The sequence below is a fragment of the Cygnus atratus genome, chromosome 20 (assembly GCF_013377495.2).
Source record: "Cygnus atratus isolate AKBS03 ecotype Queensland, Australia chromosome 20, CAtr_DNAZoo_HiC_assembly, whole genome shotgun sequence".
Classification (NCBI taxonomy): Eukaryota; Metazoa; Chordata; class Aves; order Anseriformes; family Anatidae; genus Cygnus; species Cygnus atratus.
The window spans coordinates 451012-466067 of NC_066381.1; the positions used below are offsets into that span (position 1 = coordinate 451012).

The following is a 15056-nucleotide window of genomic DNA, read 5'->3' on the forward strand; positions in this document are numbered from 1 at the left end:
CGGCCCCGGCAGGTGCCCGCGAGGAGCCCGGGGCCGTGCCCCCCCCGCCCCCCCCCCGGAAAGCACGCAGAGCTGGCAGGCAGGGCCGGAGGCTTTATTTAAAAACCGGGAGCACAAACGCGTCGCACGATGCCAAAACCCGCGGGACAGCCGCGCCGTGCCCGCCCCCGCCGCGCGGACGGCCCCGGGCCCGGAGCTGGCCGCGGCCCAGGAGGAGGGAGAAGTGTTTGTGACCGAGAGCAGCGCCGCGTCCCCCGTCCCCGTCCCCGTCCCCTTCCCGCCACCCCGGGGCCCGGCCGGGCCCAGCCTGGAAACCTGAGGTAGCAGCTGGTGGTCGCCTGCGCCAGCGAGACCCCTGAGAAGCCGGCGGGGGCTCAGGGGCACCCGGGCCTCCCCGGGCCCCCGCAGCAGAGGGGTGGCTCGTATTGCTTTCAGAGGGACCGGGAGGCCGGGAGCTCTCTGGGGGCCCTGGCAGGCTGGGGATGCGGAGGGGGCGGTTTGGCAGCAGCTCGCCGTGGCGGGACCCATAGGGCCACAGGGTGCCCGCACGGGGCACAGTGGCTGTCACCCTCTCCCATGTCTGGGGCAGCCCCAGGGCCACGGTGCTGGCTGGGGTGGCTGGGCAGGGGGACGTCTGAGTGGCTGGCACAGCTGATGCATGTCACCAGGAACGCAGATGGTGACAGCCCAGCCACCCTGGGTGATGATGGGTGCCAAGGCCACCCGCTGCCCTCCATGGCCAGGCAGTGCCAACCACTGCCACCGCATCCTAAAAGGGAGAGTGACCAAATGCTGCCCCACAGCACCCTGCCGCAGTCCGCTCCTGCTGGGAAGGGCACCCCAGTCCCAGGAGGGAGACAGGTGCCCGCCCAGCTTGGCCGTGGGCACATCCCAGCAAACCTGGGGATGGCAAGGATGGGGGGCCAGGCGGGGTGAGGACATGGCTGTGCACTGCTGTGCGCTGGTCTGATCCCACCATCCCCGCCACAGTGAGATGAGCTGGGGGCCTGGAGGGCTGGGGGCCGGAGGTCACCCCTGCCCTGCGAGTCCCCTACTCCAAGGCACAAAGGTTCCCTGGCTGGGGTGGGATGTTCAGCACCAGCCCCACGGCCGCCCCTGCCCCTGAGGACAGTGGCACGCCAGGGCCGCTTGCTGCAGCTTTGGGGCACCCTGGCTGCACCCCGACCCCTCCGTGCTGCTGCCCTTGAGCCACTCCATGCCTCTGGGAGCTGCTGGCCTGGGAGCAGATGTTGCCCAAATGTGAGCCAAGCACCTTGTAGAGTGGTTTATTGCTGGCATTGACACAGTGATCTCTCAGGGCAGCGCAGCGCTGCACAGGGCCAGCCAGCCCAGCTCCTCTGCTCCAAGCGCTGCTCCAGACAGGGCACTTTGGGAACACGGGGACAGGAGCTCGTCACAACCTTCCTCTCACTGCCAGCCCAAGCCCTCCTCATTGCTGGCTGCTCCCAGCACTGCTGCTGGGACCTGGCCTGGCTGCCAATGGGCCCAGTGAGCTCTGCAGGGCTTGGAGGAGGCAACGGCTCTTACTGCCAGGGTTCAGCAACCCAGGCTGCCTCGTGTGAACGAGCCCCTGACCCGGCAGCAGCACGGGACCCTGGCCTTACGGCGGCCAAAGGCACTCTGCTCCCACACGGACCCACCCACCACCCTGGCTGCTGCCAGCAGCTGAGCGGGCCAGGGGGCTGGGGCCGGGGGAGCATGCCTAGCACCAAGCCCCAAAATAGCCCAGCAGCACCAGCAGAGCCAGTTCCTGACCCCACTGCATCCCTGCGGCCCTTTGCACCGGGCAGGCTCCTTCCCTGGAGGTGTTTGCGCTGAGCCAGTTAACGCATTAAGGCTGGAGAAGCAGCAAGAGGTGAAGGAAACCCGAATGCTCCTGGTCCGCCAGAGCTGGGTCAAACAGTTCAGAAAATCTGTGCAAAAATGAAACTAAAGGGTTAGAGACCACCCCAGAGACCCCCCAAGCAGCTCTAATAAATACATGTGCAGTTTGCAGCTGGCGTGAGGTTGGGCGGCTGGGGAGCCCTCGCTCCTGGCCCCAGGGTCTCCCTCAGCAGCGACGCGGCTCTCGGTCCTCCAGCGCTGCAGGTGGCTCTCGGGGAACGCAGAGGACGTGTGCTTCGGGGTGGATTTTGCACCAGTTTATTGTGTATCTTCTGAAGGGGCTGCACCAAGCTGGGTCCCAGCCGACCGAAGGGGTGTCTGCTGCTGGCTGCTTCTGCTGCCGCATCTAGTCGGTGGCTGGAAAGGGGAGAGACAGTAAGGGGGTGTAGAGCAACGTGCTCTCCTTGGGACCCCAGGGTTTCACACGCTGTGGCTCCAGGGCAGCAGCACCTCAGTGGCATGCAGGCCAGCTGGCTGCAGAGCCCAGGGCTGAACAGTGGGACCAGCAGGGATGGTGGGGCTCCAGGGAGAGCCGCTCCTGGGTACTTGACAGCTTCCACAGCCTTTTGCCCAGGCCAGAGTCCCCATGGCTTTGGCCACATGTGCTGACTGCTGCCGGGCTCTGCTTTATGCCAGCTGCAGCGAAACCCCTGCCCTGCCTTCGCTCACTGCCTGGGCTGTGGGCAGGGCTGCCCTCCTGCCTGCTTCCCAGAGCTGCTTCCCAGCCAGAGCAGCAGATACAGCCTGAAGGGCTGCTGCCCTCCTGCAGTGCCCAACCCCTGCCCGTGGGTACTCACCATCCTCCTCCCAGCCCTCTGCCACTCCTGCCAGCTCGTAATGCTTCTTGCGCAGCTCCCCCAGCTTCTGCCGCTCCTTCTGCAGCTGGTTTTCCAGCTCCAACACTCGCACCTGAAGGACAAAGCACATGCTGCTATTGCTACTCTGTGTCCCTGCAGCACAGCCAGCTCTGCCACCTGCGTGCTGCAGCACTGCCACTGCCACCCAGCCCCACACCAGCTGTGCTGGGCTTCCTGACACCAGGCCCAACATCACCGAGGTACGTCCCATTAATGTTCCGACAGCAAAAGTTCCTGGAGAGGGGACTGAGCTCAGACGTGTCTGAGGTTGGGGAAAGCTCAAGGAACAAATGCATGCCGCTCCTGGGCAAGCCCAGCCTTCACCTTCATCCGCTGGGCTTCACCCACAAGCTCCTGGTGCCCAGGTGCTGGTCATGCTCTGTGCTTGCATGGCCTGCTTGGGCAGCAGTTGGGAATGGCGCTTGGGGAGAAGAGCCTCTTCACCAGGAGCAAGAAAATGGCTCAGCTCTCCCCTGCTCCCACTCCTTGGAACAGCCTGGGCACCCTCTCATCAGCCCAAACATGCCAGATGCAACGCTGGCTGTGTTTCTGAAAGTACAGAGGAAGCTCCTACCTGAGAGTCCATTTCTTGACGCTTGATCTGGGTTAGTGTCATGCTAGAGAAGTCCATGCTGTCTGCAGAGACAAAAACACTGTGTCCCCTTGGGGGCTGCTCCCCAGCGTGACCTGCCCTCCCCAGCAGCTCCCGTGCTGCGGGCAGAAACCACCATGCACGTGGATATGGCCAACTGAACACCGAGAGCGCAAAGAGTGGAGATCTGGGGGCAGGTCTGTGCTGCCGGCCAGGCCTGCAGCCCCGTGCTCACCTTTCTCCTCAATCTGTGACTTTCCAGACTTGGTGGAGGCCACCACGCCGGCTGTGGCCTGGTTGACACCCCGAGAAGCTTGCTGGAGCTTGGCCAAGTTGGCACTGTCTTTGTCTGCCTTCACCTGCCGGGGCCGAGAGGGTGTACGCGCTCATGCCCCACCAGGTCCCACGATCCAAGCCAAGGACCTGGCATGCCAGCTCCGGCCTCACTGTGCCACCAGGTCACCCTGGTCCCAGCAACTCTGCTGGGAGCCCCAAAGCACAGCCAGGGGAGCAGTGGTGTTTCTGCCACACAGGGCACAGTGTTCCTACCTTGGAAGCTGCCACCAGCTGTGCGGTGCTGGCTGCAATCTCATGGGAACAGACCATCAGCTCCTCGAATTTCCCTTTCCCTTGCACCACCAGGTCAGCAGCATCGCTGCAGGAGGACAGAGAAGGGCTGGAGCATCCCTCGGGCCAGCTCTGTACTGATACCAGCTCACCTCTCACCCTTCTCACCTCCTGCCCCTTGGGGACAGCAAGACCCTGCCACCCTCCACAGGGTGCCACTTACACCATGACAGTTGCTCCCCAGCCCACAGCCTTGGAGGCAGAGATGAGGCCTTCTGTCCAGCGGGAATTCTTGGCATAAAACTCCTTGGGTGACGCTGCGCCCTGCAGAGGAGAAGGGAACAGTCACGTGCTGGAGCAAGGGGATGCGCCCTCACCCCAGGATGACAGGGTCTGGGGCCCCCAAACCTCTGCTCTTAGGAGACCAGAGTAAATCAGGATTTCATCTGAGATACAGGTGGGAGTGGAGCAGACACCCAACTCTAGGTGTCATGGGCTCCCCCGTGCAGCATGAGAGCTGTGCTGATGGCATTTGCAACCTCCGGGTGCAAAACAGAGACCTGGGGCCGGGGCTTTGGGCAGACAGCCTCAATGTTGACAGCTGTCCTGGCTGTCACCACACAGCTCTGCACCACTCCCGTGGCAATCCCGTGCTGGCCAAGTCCCTGCCCGCCCACACTGCCCTCCTCCCTGCCCACCGGCTCACCCGTCCGCTCTCCACAATCTCTCGCTGCAGGTCCTTGGACGCCAGGACCAGCACCTGGATTGCCTGCATAAGGCCTGTGCAGGAGCCCAGGATCCTGTGAGACAAATCCCAGTGAGCTGTGGGAAGGCTGGCCCAGGTGCAAACCACCCAGCTGGTGAGGTGCAGAGACCCCAGAGCCTTGAGGAAGATGCCCACCCTGCAACACTGTGTCTCGTTGTGGCTCCCCAACTCACTCCTGCATCCCCAAACCCTTCTTCCTCTTCCCTTAGCACCTGGATTTAAACCAGTACCTTAATCTGTGATGCCCTGGCCGCTGCTCACCTCTCATTCACTTCCAGTTTGACCCCAGTGTCACCAGCCCGGGCCTTGCTCAGCATCTCCTGGCAGAGGGGAGAAGCCACTCTGAGCCACCTGCACTGCCTGGCTGCCATGCCCAGCCTCGTGCAGGTGGCCCCATGAAGCACGGTGCCCAAGGGTGCCCTGAGGCATGCAGTGACCCCGTGGGGCAGCCCTTGCAGCGCTGGTTCACCTCGATCCGTGCGGCCGCAGTCTCGATGGCCGCTGACGTAGCTGCCATCTCCTTGTCCACCAGATCACCCAGCTCCTCCTGCTCCACGTCCAGTCCTCTGGGTCGCAGCTCCTGGGGACAGGACGGAGAAGAATGCCTAAGGGAGGCACAGCCCCTCCACAGGTGCCACCACCCTGTTTGCCCCAAGGGGACCGTTGTTCCCCATGCCCCAATCCCACTTGGTGGTGATGCCCATGCACCCACCTCCCCAATGGCACTGATCCGGCTGAGGCAGCTGGTCACCGGGGTGCAGTCGGCGCCCTCCACGCTATCCAGGTCTTGCAGGGAGCTGAGGTAGCTCATGGCCTCGCTGCCGCACTGCTTGCACATCTCCAGCAGACCTGTGAGCGCCGCAGAAGAGGCTGAGGGTGCTGCCCATGAGGCCAGAGACCCCCAGCCCCTGCCCACTGCAGCTGGAAGCACTCACGGTCAGCGGGCTCCATCGGGGCCATGTGGGAGGTAGCGCTGCCTTGCAGGATGGTGTCGCTGATGAGGTGGGCAAAGAGGGCCACGCAGGGCAGCAGGCTGCTCACATCTGCAGACAGAGAAGGTGCACGGCTCAGCTGAAGCGGCCCAGGAGCCCATTTAGCTCTCACTTTTGCTTCCCCTGTCCCCACTTGGGCTCTGCAGAGCCTAAGCCTTGGCTGTGGCTCTCAGCCCAGGCCTCTCACCCTGCCGCTTGCTGGAGATGCCACCTCTTGCCCACCTGAGCCCTTCCCCAGGGCTGCTGTGTCTCACCTGTACGATTGGAAAGGTATTTTCTGTGCGCATCCTGCAGCCTCTCTGTGCACTCAGAGGCTGCCAATGTCCTGGACAGGAGGTAATCTGCAGGCACACAAGAGACAAGACTTGAACAAAGTACAGCACAGCGTCTCTCCATGGCTGGGCTGTCCCAGAAGAAATTGGGGAGGGTGGCTTTGCAAGGCCACTGTTTGGGACGCGCTGGCTTTGGTGGGCACTGGGGAGCTCACCCGCTGAGCCAGTGCAGCTGATGTGAGCGGGGTCCTCGAGGCGACTGAGGGCATCCTGCACCATCCTCTCTGCCTCCCGTGCGCTGCCCTGCAGCAGAGCAAACTGCTCCTCGGTGAGGCGCTGCTGCAGCGTCCGCTCCATGCTCTCCTGCCAAGGCAGTGTAAGTGTCAGGCTCCCTCCCCACCGCACCAGCTGGCAAACCCTGACACCCCTCCACTGCCTCCAGCTCTGACAAACACCCACAGCCAGGGCTTGGCACGGGGCTTTGCTCTTGTCCCTGGGGACCAGCACTGCGGCAGTGGGCGGCCAAGTGCCATGGAGCACCACTCCCCGTGTGGCTCCTCACTGCAGCAGAGTGGCCCTCGGCTCCGGGTGTGCTGCTGCTGATGCTGGGATACCCGCGCCAGCGGTGCCCCTGGGGTACCTTGTCTTGCAGCTGTGTCTGCAGTGTCTCCAGCTCCTTCTTGCTGCTCTCCTTTTCACTGCTGAGTGTGTCCTGAAGCTGCTGCAGCTCAGCCCGCAGGGCTGCCATCTCCTCACCATGCCGCTCTGCCGCCTGGCTCAGGCTGTCTCTCTCCTGCTCCAGGTCTGCTATCCGGGTACTCTGCTCTGCTCCTACCTGGCCGGGCACAAAACACCCATCAAGACTGTGCTGAGGGCATGGCATTGAAGGGATGAACCCTTGCATTTGGAGAATTGATTGTGGCTTGTGGTCCAGGCCCAGGCCATCTCAAGCACTGCTGCTTGGTGCATTGCAGCCCACACAGCTGCGGGCAGAGTGCAGCCCTGCATCACCCATGCCAGGCAGCCCAGCAGTACCTTTGCAGCAGGGGACAACCTTGTGTGGGGCCAGCTGAGGCTCCCTTGGATGCCATTCCACTTTTATCAGCTGATGACTGTCGTCATCCTGATGCATGAGCAGAGGAAGGGCTCTTCGACCCGCTGCAGCTTGTCTGCCCACCCTGGGGAGGGGCAGGTCCATTTCCCTGACAGCTCCCTGCCTCTACAACAAGCCTGGAGACCCCCAGAGCCCTGTGCTACAAATGGCCATGTCTTCACAGGCACAACAGACCCTCTGGCACAGCAGTGAGTCCAAAGCAAAGACCTCTGACAGGAGGGCATGCTGCCTGCCAGCGTTTTGCAGCAGGCAGTCACCCTGTCTGACTGCTTTTTCACCTGTAAGGATTTAATCCAGCAATTTCTGCCTCACTCACACAGGAGTGGATTGTTCAGTGTCTCCATCAGAGGCTACAAGACATGGGGGTGAAGGCTGCCTGCTGGCTCTAGGGCAATCAGCTCCTGGGTCCGTCCCCTCTGACCTGGGAGTCCCTGCTGCTGGAAACTACTGCTTGGTGCAGCCCCACACACGAGTGCTAAACCCCACGGTGTGATCACTGAACCCATCCACACCTGGGAAGGACAAGGACAGAAAGCTGGTTATTGGCCCACTGGCACCTTGGTGGGTAATGCCTTGCCAAAGCACCATGACAACGGGCAAACCGGCCTTTCCCCTGGGCAGGGATAAATGCCCCAAGCCCATCTGAGACTGAGTGGAGAGGAAATGGGGCTGGGCTCAGAAACCGGAGCAGGGTGGCAGCGGCATGGCCGCGGCGGGGGCTCTCACCTGTGTGCTGGACTCCAGCGTGCCCTGCAGGACCTGCAGCTCCTGCTTGCTGGCCGCCAGCTCCTGCTTCAGCATTTCCAGCACCTCGGCTTGCTCCTGAGACTGTGGGCAGGAGAGAGGTCGCCCCGAGCTGGCCCCTGTGGGGCACTCACCCGCTTCCCTCCGAGTGTAACCAGGAGGGTCCCTTGGGGTGTGAGGCCCCATCCCTGTCCCCACCACCTGTCCCCATCCCCAGGACGACCCCGCTGTGCCATGCGCCCTACTCACCTTCCTCTGAGCCTGCTCGCTCACCCGCTGGAAGGAGTCCTCCAGCTCCTTCTTCTCCCTCTCCACATCGCCCTGGGCCTGTCTCGCCACTGTCACCTGCTTGGTCACCTCCGCATTCTGGGGATAGCAGTGGGAGCTCAGGGGCCAGCCCGGCCCAGGCTGCACACCCCGTGGGTGGCTGTGGGGCCCACCTTCCGCAGCAGGTCAGCGTGGTTCTGCACCAGCTCGCTGTACTTCTCCTTCAGCTTGCTGTATCGCTGCTCGTTCGCCTGTGCCCTCCCTGCCACACACAGGGTGAGGTGAGCACTGAGGGCGCCCTGTGGTCCCCCCGCCAGCCTCCCCGGGCCCTCTACTCACGTTCGATCTCTGTCAGGCTCCTCTGCGCTTTCTCCGTGTCCTCCCTCTGCTTCTTCAGCTCCTCCAGCTCAGTGCGCAGGAACTCGCTCTCGTCCAGCGCCTGCTGCTTCAGGTGCTGCTGCTCAGCCAGCTCAGCCTCCAGCTCGCTGATGCGCCCGCGCAGCTGCAGGGTGCGACGCTCATTCTGCGGACACGGCAGGTGGGCAGCTCCCGGCACCGTCCAGCGCCCGGCAGCCCCAAATGCACCAGATGGACCTTGTGCAGTGGGGTAAGCCACACAGCGCAGCCGTGGGAGCCCTTCCCCATGCACAGCGGCTGCCCCACACGGCTGCTCTGTACAGACGGATTGCTGCAGAGGAGCTGGAACCATTGGGTGCGGGGCAGGATGCAGACAGGGTCGGGGCCTCACATCCCCAGGGCAGCAGGGTCACAGCTACCGCCCTGCACCACCCCGCCGGCCCCTTCACAGTGCAAGCTGCCCCGGTATCGCCACGCGGTCCATTGGCCTGCAGCTGTGGGGTGCTGGAGATGATGTGGCCAGCATGCACCATGTGCCACCAACCGGCTATTGTCACCCACCTCAGCCTTGAAGCTCTCCAGCTCCTCCTTCAGGGCCCCGATCTCCCTGTAGAGCTGCTCTATTAACCGGTCCCTGGGAAGGAGACACCAGGCACCCCCTCAGTACTCCCGGCACTGACACAGGGATGTGGAGACAAGGAGAGAAGGTCCCCATGGAGGTCACTGTGTCCTCAGGGAGAGCTGAGCTCAGCTCTGCCTCCTGCTCCACACTGAAACCCATGGACAGGAGTGCTTGGGGCTCCTGGGATTGTGCTGGGTTTGGCCATGGCCCTGAGATGGCCCAAGTGGGGACACATCCCTGGAAGGGGCTGGGTGTAGGCAGCCACAGCACTCGCTGGCAGCTGCAGTGCTGCGTTCTGGGGAGCTCCCACTCTGCTTCGTCCTCCCTCTGTCACCCAGCATCGGGAGGAGCCATGGAGCCACTGAAGAGAGGACTCACTTGTCGTCCTTGTTCATCCCATTCTGACTGTTGAAGTTGAAGGGGTCGCTGCTGAATGAGCTGCCAAAGATGTCATCAAACTTGTTGTCAAACAGACTCTGCAGGAAGAGAAGCACAGGGGCCCAGGTGAGCACTGCTGCTCCCCTGCTTGTGCAAGGGGAAACGGGAGCCTGCATCCCCCGCTGTCCCTGGTTGGATTGCATGTGGCCCTGCAGAGCCATCCCGCTGGCCAGCAGGGCTGCTGTCTGCAAATGCTGCCCAGCTGGATTTCCCAGAGCCCCCATAGCCTCATGCACAGGCAGATCCCAGCACTTCCTACGGGGCAACTGTGGTCCTGGGGGGCAGATCCCCAAGTCATTTCACATTCCTTTCCTTCTTAAAATGCTGAGTGCACAAGAAGAACCCTTCATGGTGCAAAGAACTCCTCTCCCAGCCAAACATCCATGCAAGCACAGAAAGCTGTAGGGCAATGCTAGGAAGGAAAACATCCCCCGCCAGCGATCACTGGAGGGCACCAAACTATTAAGAGGAGCACCGTGGGATGAATTCAGCCTGACTCAGACACGGGCAGCGAGCCCAGGCTCCCCACTGGGCACCCTGCAGCACCCACCAGCAACACACAGCACCCACACAGCCCCTGTGCTGACGCTCAGTGCTGCCTGAGCCCCTGCGACACCACGGTTCTGAGAGAAAGTGGTGGGTGCGGAGCCAAAGGGCAGCACCATGGGCACAGCCATAGGCAGTGCCTCAGTGTTTACCTGTGACGCTGTTTCCATTTCCACCAAGTCTGTGATGGGCTCACTGTCAGGCGAGGATGCCTCAGCGGGGATGACCACCACAGGGCTGATGTGCTCTGACAGTGCTGAGGCTCGCAGGAAATTGGGAGGGTTCTGGGGAGGGAGGAGAGCACAGCTGGAAGGTGTAAGACCTGTCCCACAGCAGGGCTACCGATATGGCTGGCCCTGTGTCACACTTGAAAAATCATTTCACTCCTCATCCCTCCCAGCTATGCTGCCGTGAGGAAGGATCCTGGACCCCAGCCCCCTAGGGACAGCGTGCAGCCAGAGAGCAGCTCCATCCCACAGGAACATTAAAAGCACCTGACCCAAGGAAGGTTCAGGGATGAGCCCTGGGCCCCACAAGCCCTGAGTTGCCACCATGCCCAGGAAGCAAAGCAGGTGGCACACAATGCTTTCTGGACACAGACTGCCCATTGCCATCAGCTCTCACTGCTGCTCCCAGCCATGGGGATGGCGAGGGCTGCACCAGGACCGTGGTGCTCTCACCTCCGGGAGCTGTGGGATCTGAATTAGTCGTTTGAAGTACTGCAGGTTACTGGAGCGATAGAAGAGGTCCTTCAGCCTGGAAGGGGACACAAACTGGTTAAGGAAGGCTCTCCATGTGCCCCCGTTTCTCACTGCTGCTCTCATACATCCCCATCAGGCTCCTCTGCACACCCCATACAAACCCTCACCTGGCTCCAGAGCAGTGTCACCACATTGTGCTGGAAGGGACGGGAGCATGTGCCACCACCAAACCCATGGCAGGTCGTCAGAAGACCTCAGCCCCCAGACTCCCACCGCTGGCAAAAACTGACTGCCAGAGGCTTTCTCGCATAAACCCAGGATCTGACGAGCAGAGAGAAGGACCTAAGACCACAAACCATGGGAGAGCAGCTGCACTGGGCTGGACCAGAGGCCCTGCCACCTCTCTGCGCTGTCCTGACAGTAGCCAAAATGGTAGTCTTGAGGGAACAGCTGTGAAACAGCCCCACTGCTCCCATTACACCCCCAGCCACTGGCTGGTCGGGGCTTCCTGCATGGAGGCTACATCTGCACCATCACCTTCAATTCTCTGCATGAGCATCTCCCCATGAGCAGCCCTGCCTCCCTTCTAGACCGATTTCCAATTCTGGCACCTAGAGCAGCCTGTGATAAGTGCTCTCCACCCCTGGTTTTACGCCTGGTTTTATGCAAGAAGAAAAGCTGCAGCTGGGGACCCAGTGTAGGACTGAGGATGCTTGTGGCTCCCCCTCTATTGCAGCCACCCTGGCATCCAGCCTGGTGCTGCCACCACCATGAGCTGCAATTCCCTCGGCATGGTTGATATTTGCTCCTGGGTCTGTCCTGGGCGTTCAGAACCTGCTTACAGCCTAGCCATCTGCTGATGGTTGTGTCCGGTGTTTTTCCCACAGGCACTGGTTTGCAGTTTTTAACCTTGAATCAAGATGTCCTATATTGTGCAGTCTCAGTGCTGTGACATCCTCCAGCTGCTCTTTGTGGCCAGTTTTCATTATGACTACCCTAAATAACTGCGTACCACAGGCCATGGCACTTCACTGCCTGCTCGCTCTTGATCTTATTTAAAATACAATGAGCAGCACTGCTTCCAGCACAGTCACTGGGGATTACCCTGAAAAACCCACTGGTACAAAACCTGATCAATTGTCTCCTGCCTTTTGAGCAGTTGCTAATCCAGGGGAGACCTGTCCTTCCATCTCAAGGCAGCTTTTTTTTCCAGAGCTTTTGGAAATAAACATGCTCACTAGTGTCTGCACATCGCATGTGCGAGTTCCCAGGTAACTGGGTACATGTGATTTGGCTCCGGCTATTTGCTCCTATACTCCTATGTGTTGCTATTAAAATCTCTGCTATTGATATTTTAATTTGGGACAGTGCCTCAGACAACAGGACACATGCCATGAGCAACTTTACCTTTTCCAGTTCTGAGTTGTACCCCAAAAAGACAGTTTTTCCCTCTCACAAGCCACCTCTGCTTGGTTGCATGACCTGAATTCGCCTGCAAAGTCAGGTCTTCAGAGGACAACACCCTGAGCTCTGCAACACCTGAAGATTTTCTCTTTTTGCTGCTTCTTTTAACAAGCTGTCTTGGTTTGCCTTTTTTTTTTTTTTTTTTGAAATTAAGCACTACTCAGGGAAATCTCTTTTTCATGTGCCTAGAGACTACAAAATTGACTACCCAGGGGCACACCAGACCCTGTTGCCTGCAACAGTATCTCAAGCTGTGCCCAGGCACTGCCTGAAGGATGGCAACTGGGGAAAATCAGGACCTCCCCACAAGCACCCTACCACGTTCAGCTTCTCAGCCCTTGCTAAGCAGGTGCTTTCAGTGGCAGCAGTGCAGTGGTGCTGCGTAGATCAAACTCCTCCAGTGAAGCCAGGAAGGGCAGGGTTGGGTCCTCAGCAGCGACGGAGAGACTTTCATCTCAGCACGTCAACTGCAAATTGCAGTTAAAATTGCAATTAAACGGTTTGAGGGTTTTAAATCATCAGCTGGCGCTTCGCACGAAATGCCATTAGCGGCTGAATGCCTCTTTAGAATTAATAATGCAGTTATCTGGTAATTCAATAGCATTGGATCAGCCAAACGGAGTGGGTGTCCTGGTGAAAGCATCCCCACTCCAGGAAAGCCGCTTCCAAGCAGAGGCAGAGAATTCGAAGCAGGCTGATTTTGGAGCCCTGCACTAGACAGATTCATGCATTTCCTCTGCCTCCATTGCTCAGCTGCTGAGCCTGAGTGCAGAGGGCTCCAGCACCCCAGGGCTCCCTGATCAGATCTCGGTAGCCAGAGCATCACCTGGGGTGGCAGCTGGCACCCCAGGTCTCCACTTACTTTCTGAACTGCTCCAAGAAGCGGTCCCGGTGGCCCTGCAGTGTGTCGGCTGGCAGACCTGGGAGAAGCAGCAGATATAAACCTCACCCCGCGTCCCCACCCCAGGAAGAAGCAGGGCTCCAGGGGCAGCCTGGCAGCACGGATACACAGGGACAAGCATTTTGCAGGGACACTTGTCCTCCTCCCGGGGTCCAAATGGGGAGCCCCAGCCACACGCTGGCAAAGGGTGCAGACAACCGGGTGTTGCTAAGTGGCCAGCCAGGCTGCTTCCATGTAGGATGCCACAACAAGCTGGGCTGAGGGCACATGGGTGCCCGGAGTTGCCCCATGCACAGCCTGCTGGCTCCCCACATCCCCTCCACCCCTCTGAGCTCCTGGCTCTTGGGCAGGCACGGGGGGTACTCACAGGAGTGGAGCTTGAAGAGCAGCTTGACCGTGTAGTCGTAGAGGTGGCTGCAGTCCAGGATCACCTGGATGAGCGGGGCGAGGCGGCACTGCCCCGCAGCCGTGACCGACACAGAGCGCGACATGTCCAGGGAGCTGAACACTGCCGGGGAGGAGCAAGGACATGGTTCAGAGGGGTGGAGGGAATGTCAGGCTGTCAGAGCTGGGATTTGTGTAAACCAAAGAGAGAATTGCCTTGGAGCTAATGGTCTGCACTCCTTTACAGCCAGAGAATAGTGACAGCCCTCTGTGGCTGGCGCATTTCTTCCCAAACCAGGTGTCTGACACAGGTCAGCTTGCTGGGGCAGCCATGGAAATGCCACCCGGAGCAAGAGACCTGCTGGCCTGTGGGGCTGGGATCCAGCCCACGTCATGTAGCTGCCTGGTCCCAATTTGTGCCATGAAAGTTCAGCAAGAGCAGAAGCTCCCACCTGTGACTCTCTGGCACCACACAGGCATGGGAACTCTTTGTCACCATGCGGTGAAGGTGCCTGGTCCTGAGCTAGCCTTCAGCAGGGAGCAACAGGACAAAACCCACCCCAGCGTGTGCAGGGACCCTGAGGCTCCTGCCAGCTCCCAGCTGAGCTCCCGAGGGATGAGACCAGCTACAAATACTGGAAAAAGGCAGAGGTGGAAAGGAGCTCGGTGCATGCTCCAGCCCTGGAGTGGCTGCCAACCACCTGTTTTGGGAGATGACTCTGGGAGCAGGAGGAACATCACCGGCATCCGGAGGTGTGTGTGCACAAAGCCAGATGCAGCCCCAGGGCAGGAGCGTGCTGCGGTGGCAGACAAAGCAGGTCACCCTGCGCTAATCCCAGCTGGCTGTGCTGCTCAGCCTCTCCTGCACACAGATCTGTCAAGCCTCTGTGCTGGGAAGCACCAAGCAGCCTCGGGGTAAATAACAGCACAAATATTCTCCAACTCGGAGGCAGGCGGGAGCAGGGTCCGCGCTCCTGGTGTGTGTGGAGCATCCTGCTGCACCGTGTCTGCTGCTGGGGAGATGCTCCAGAAATACCCAGGAGAAGATGGCAGGGATCCTCTGCAGGGAGCAGAGTACAAGACACACTGGAGCATCCCACATAACTGCAGGGGACATGCATCCCACTGCACTCCTTGGGAAGTAGAGGCACGTTTTATGGATCAGGGTCATGTGTGGGGTGAGCCAAGCTATGGCTGCCTAACCAAGAGAATCTTCATGTGCATTTATACAACGCACTAACACAGCTGAGTTACTGAAGCACTCACCAAGGTACACGGGAGTACACAGGGGAGAGCTGGAGGCCAGCAGAGTGAGGTCTTGAGCACCGCAGCCTCTGGTTTCCACAGTGCACCTAATTGCATCTAATCTGTTCCCATGCAAGTCCTGGGAAAGGGATGCCTGGCAGCTGGGAAGGAAGGGCTGCTGCCGTATGTGTCTGGGGACCATCTTCAGAGTCTGGCATTATGCATCCCATAGTGGCCTTGCTCTGGTACTTCTTCAATTTGTCCCAAACCCAACCCTGCTAGAGTGTGCAGAAGCACATTATGGTCCTAAGACTTGAGATTG

At 60.2% G+C, this 15056-nt stretch overlaps 1 protein-coding gene across 3 annotated transcripts in view; it reads right to left on the bottom strand.

Moving 5' to 3' along the window:
• Positions 1-78: 78 nt before the first annotated feature.
• HIP1 (huntingtin interacting protein 1) overlaps positions 79-15056 on the bottom strand; it is a 50936-nt gene continuing 35958 nt past the window's right edge. For 2 of the 3 annotated variants that reach the window (XM_035559295.2, XM_035559297.2), the window contains exons 8-31: positions 13473-13613; positions 13067-13124; positions 10720-10795; positions 10192-10323; positions 9434-9531; positions 8995-9067; positions 8416-8599; positions 8250-8338; positions 8059-8175; positions 7792-7893; positions 6592-6786; positions 6167-6314; positions 5934-6020; positions 5623-5730; positions 5400-5536; positions 5157-5267; positions 4949-5007; positions 4628-4721; positions 4145-4245; positions 3904-4009; positions 3590-3713; positions 3337-3398; positions 2703-2814; positions 79-2262 (exon numbers count right to left, since the gene is read on the bottom strand). In XM_035559295.2, the coding sequence (XP_035415188.1) occupies positions 2252-2262; positions 2703-2814; positions 3337-3398; positions 3590-3713; positions 3904-4009; positions 4145-4245; positions 4628-4721; positions 4949-5007; positions 5157-5267; positions 5400-5536; positions 5623-5730; positions 5934-6020; positions 6167-6314; positions 6592-6786; positions 7792-7893; positions 8059-8175; positions 8250-8338; positions 8416-8599; positions 8995-9067; positions 9434-9531; positions 10192-10323; positions 10720-10795; positions 13067-13124; positions 13473-13613 (2525 nt within the window). In that variant the 3' untranslated portion in view covers positions 79-2251. Of the gene's footprint in view, positions 2263-2702; positions 2815-3336; positions 3399-3589; positions 3714-3903; positions 4010-4144; positions 4246-4627; positions 4722-4948; positions 5008-5156; positions 5268-5399; positions 5537-5622; positions 5731-5933; positions 6021-6166; positions 6315-6591; positions 6787-7791; positions 8176-8249; positions 8339-8415; positions 8600-8994; positions 9068-9433; positions 9532-10191; positions 10324-10719; positions 10796-13066; positions 13125-13472; positions 13614-15056 lie in introns of all 3 variants that reach the window. The other variant, XM_035559294.2, reaches the window with a different exon arrangement.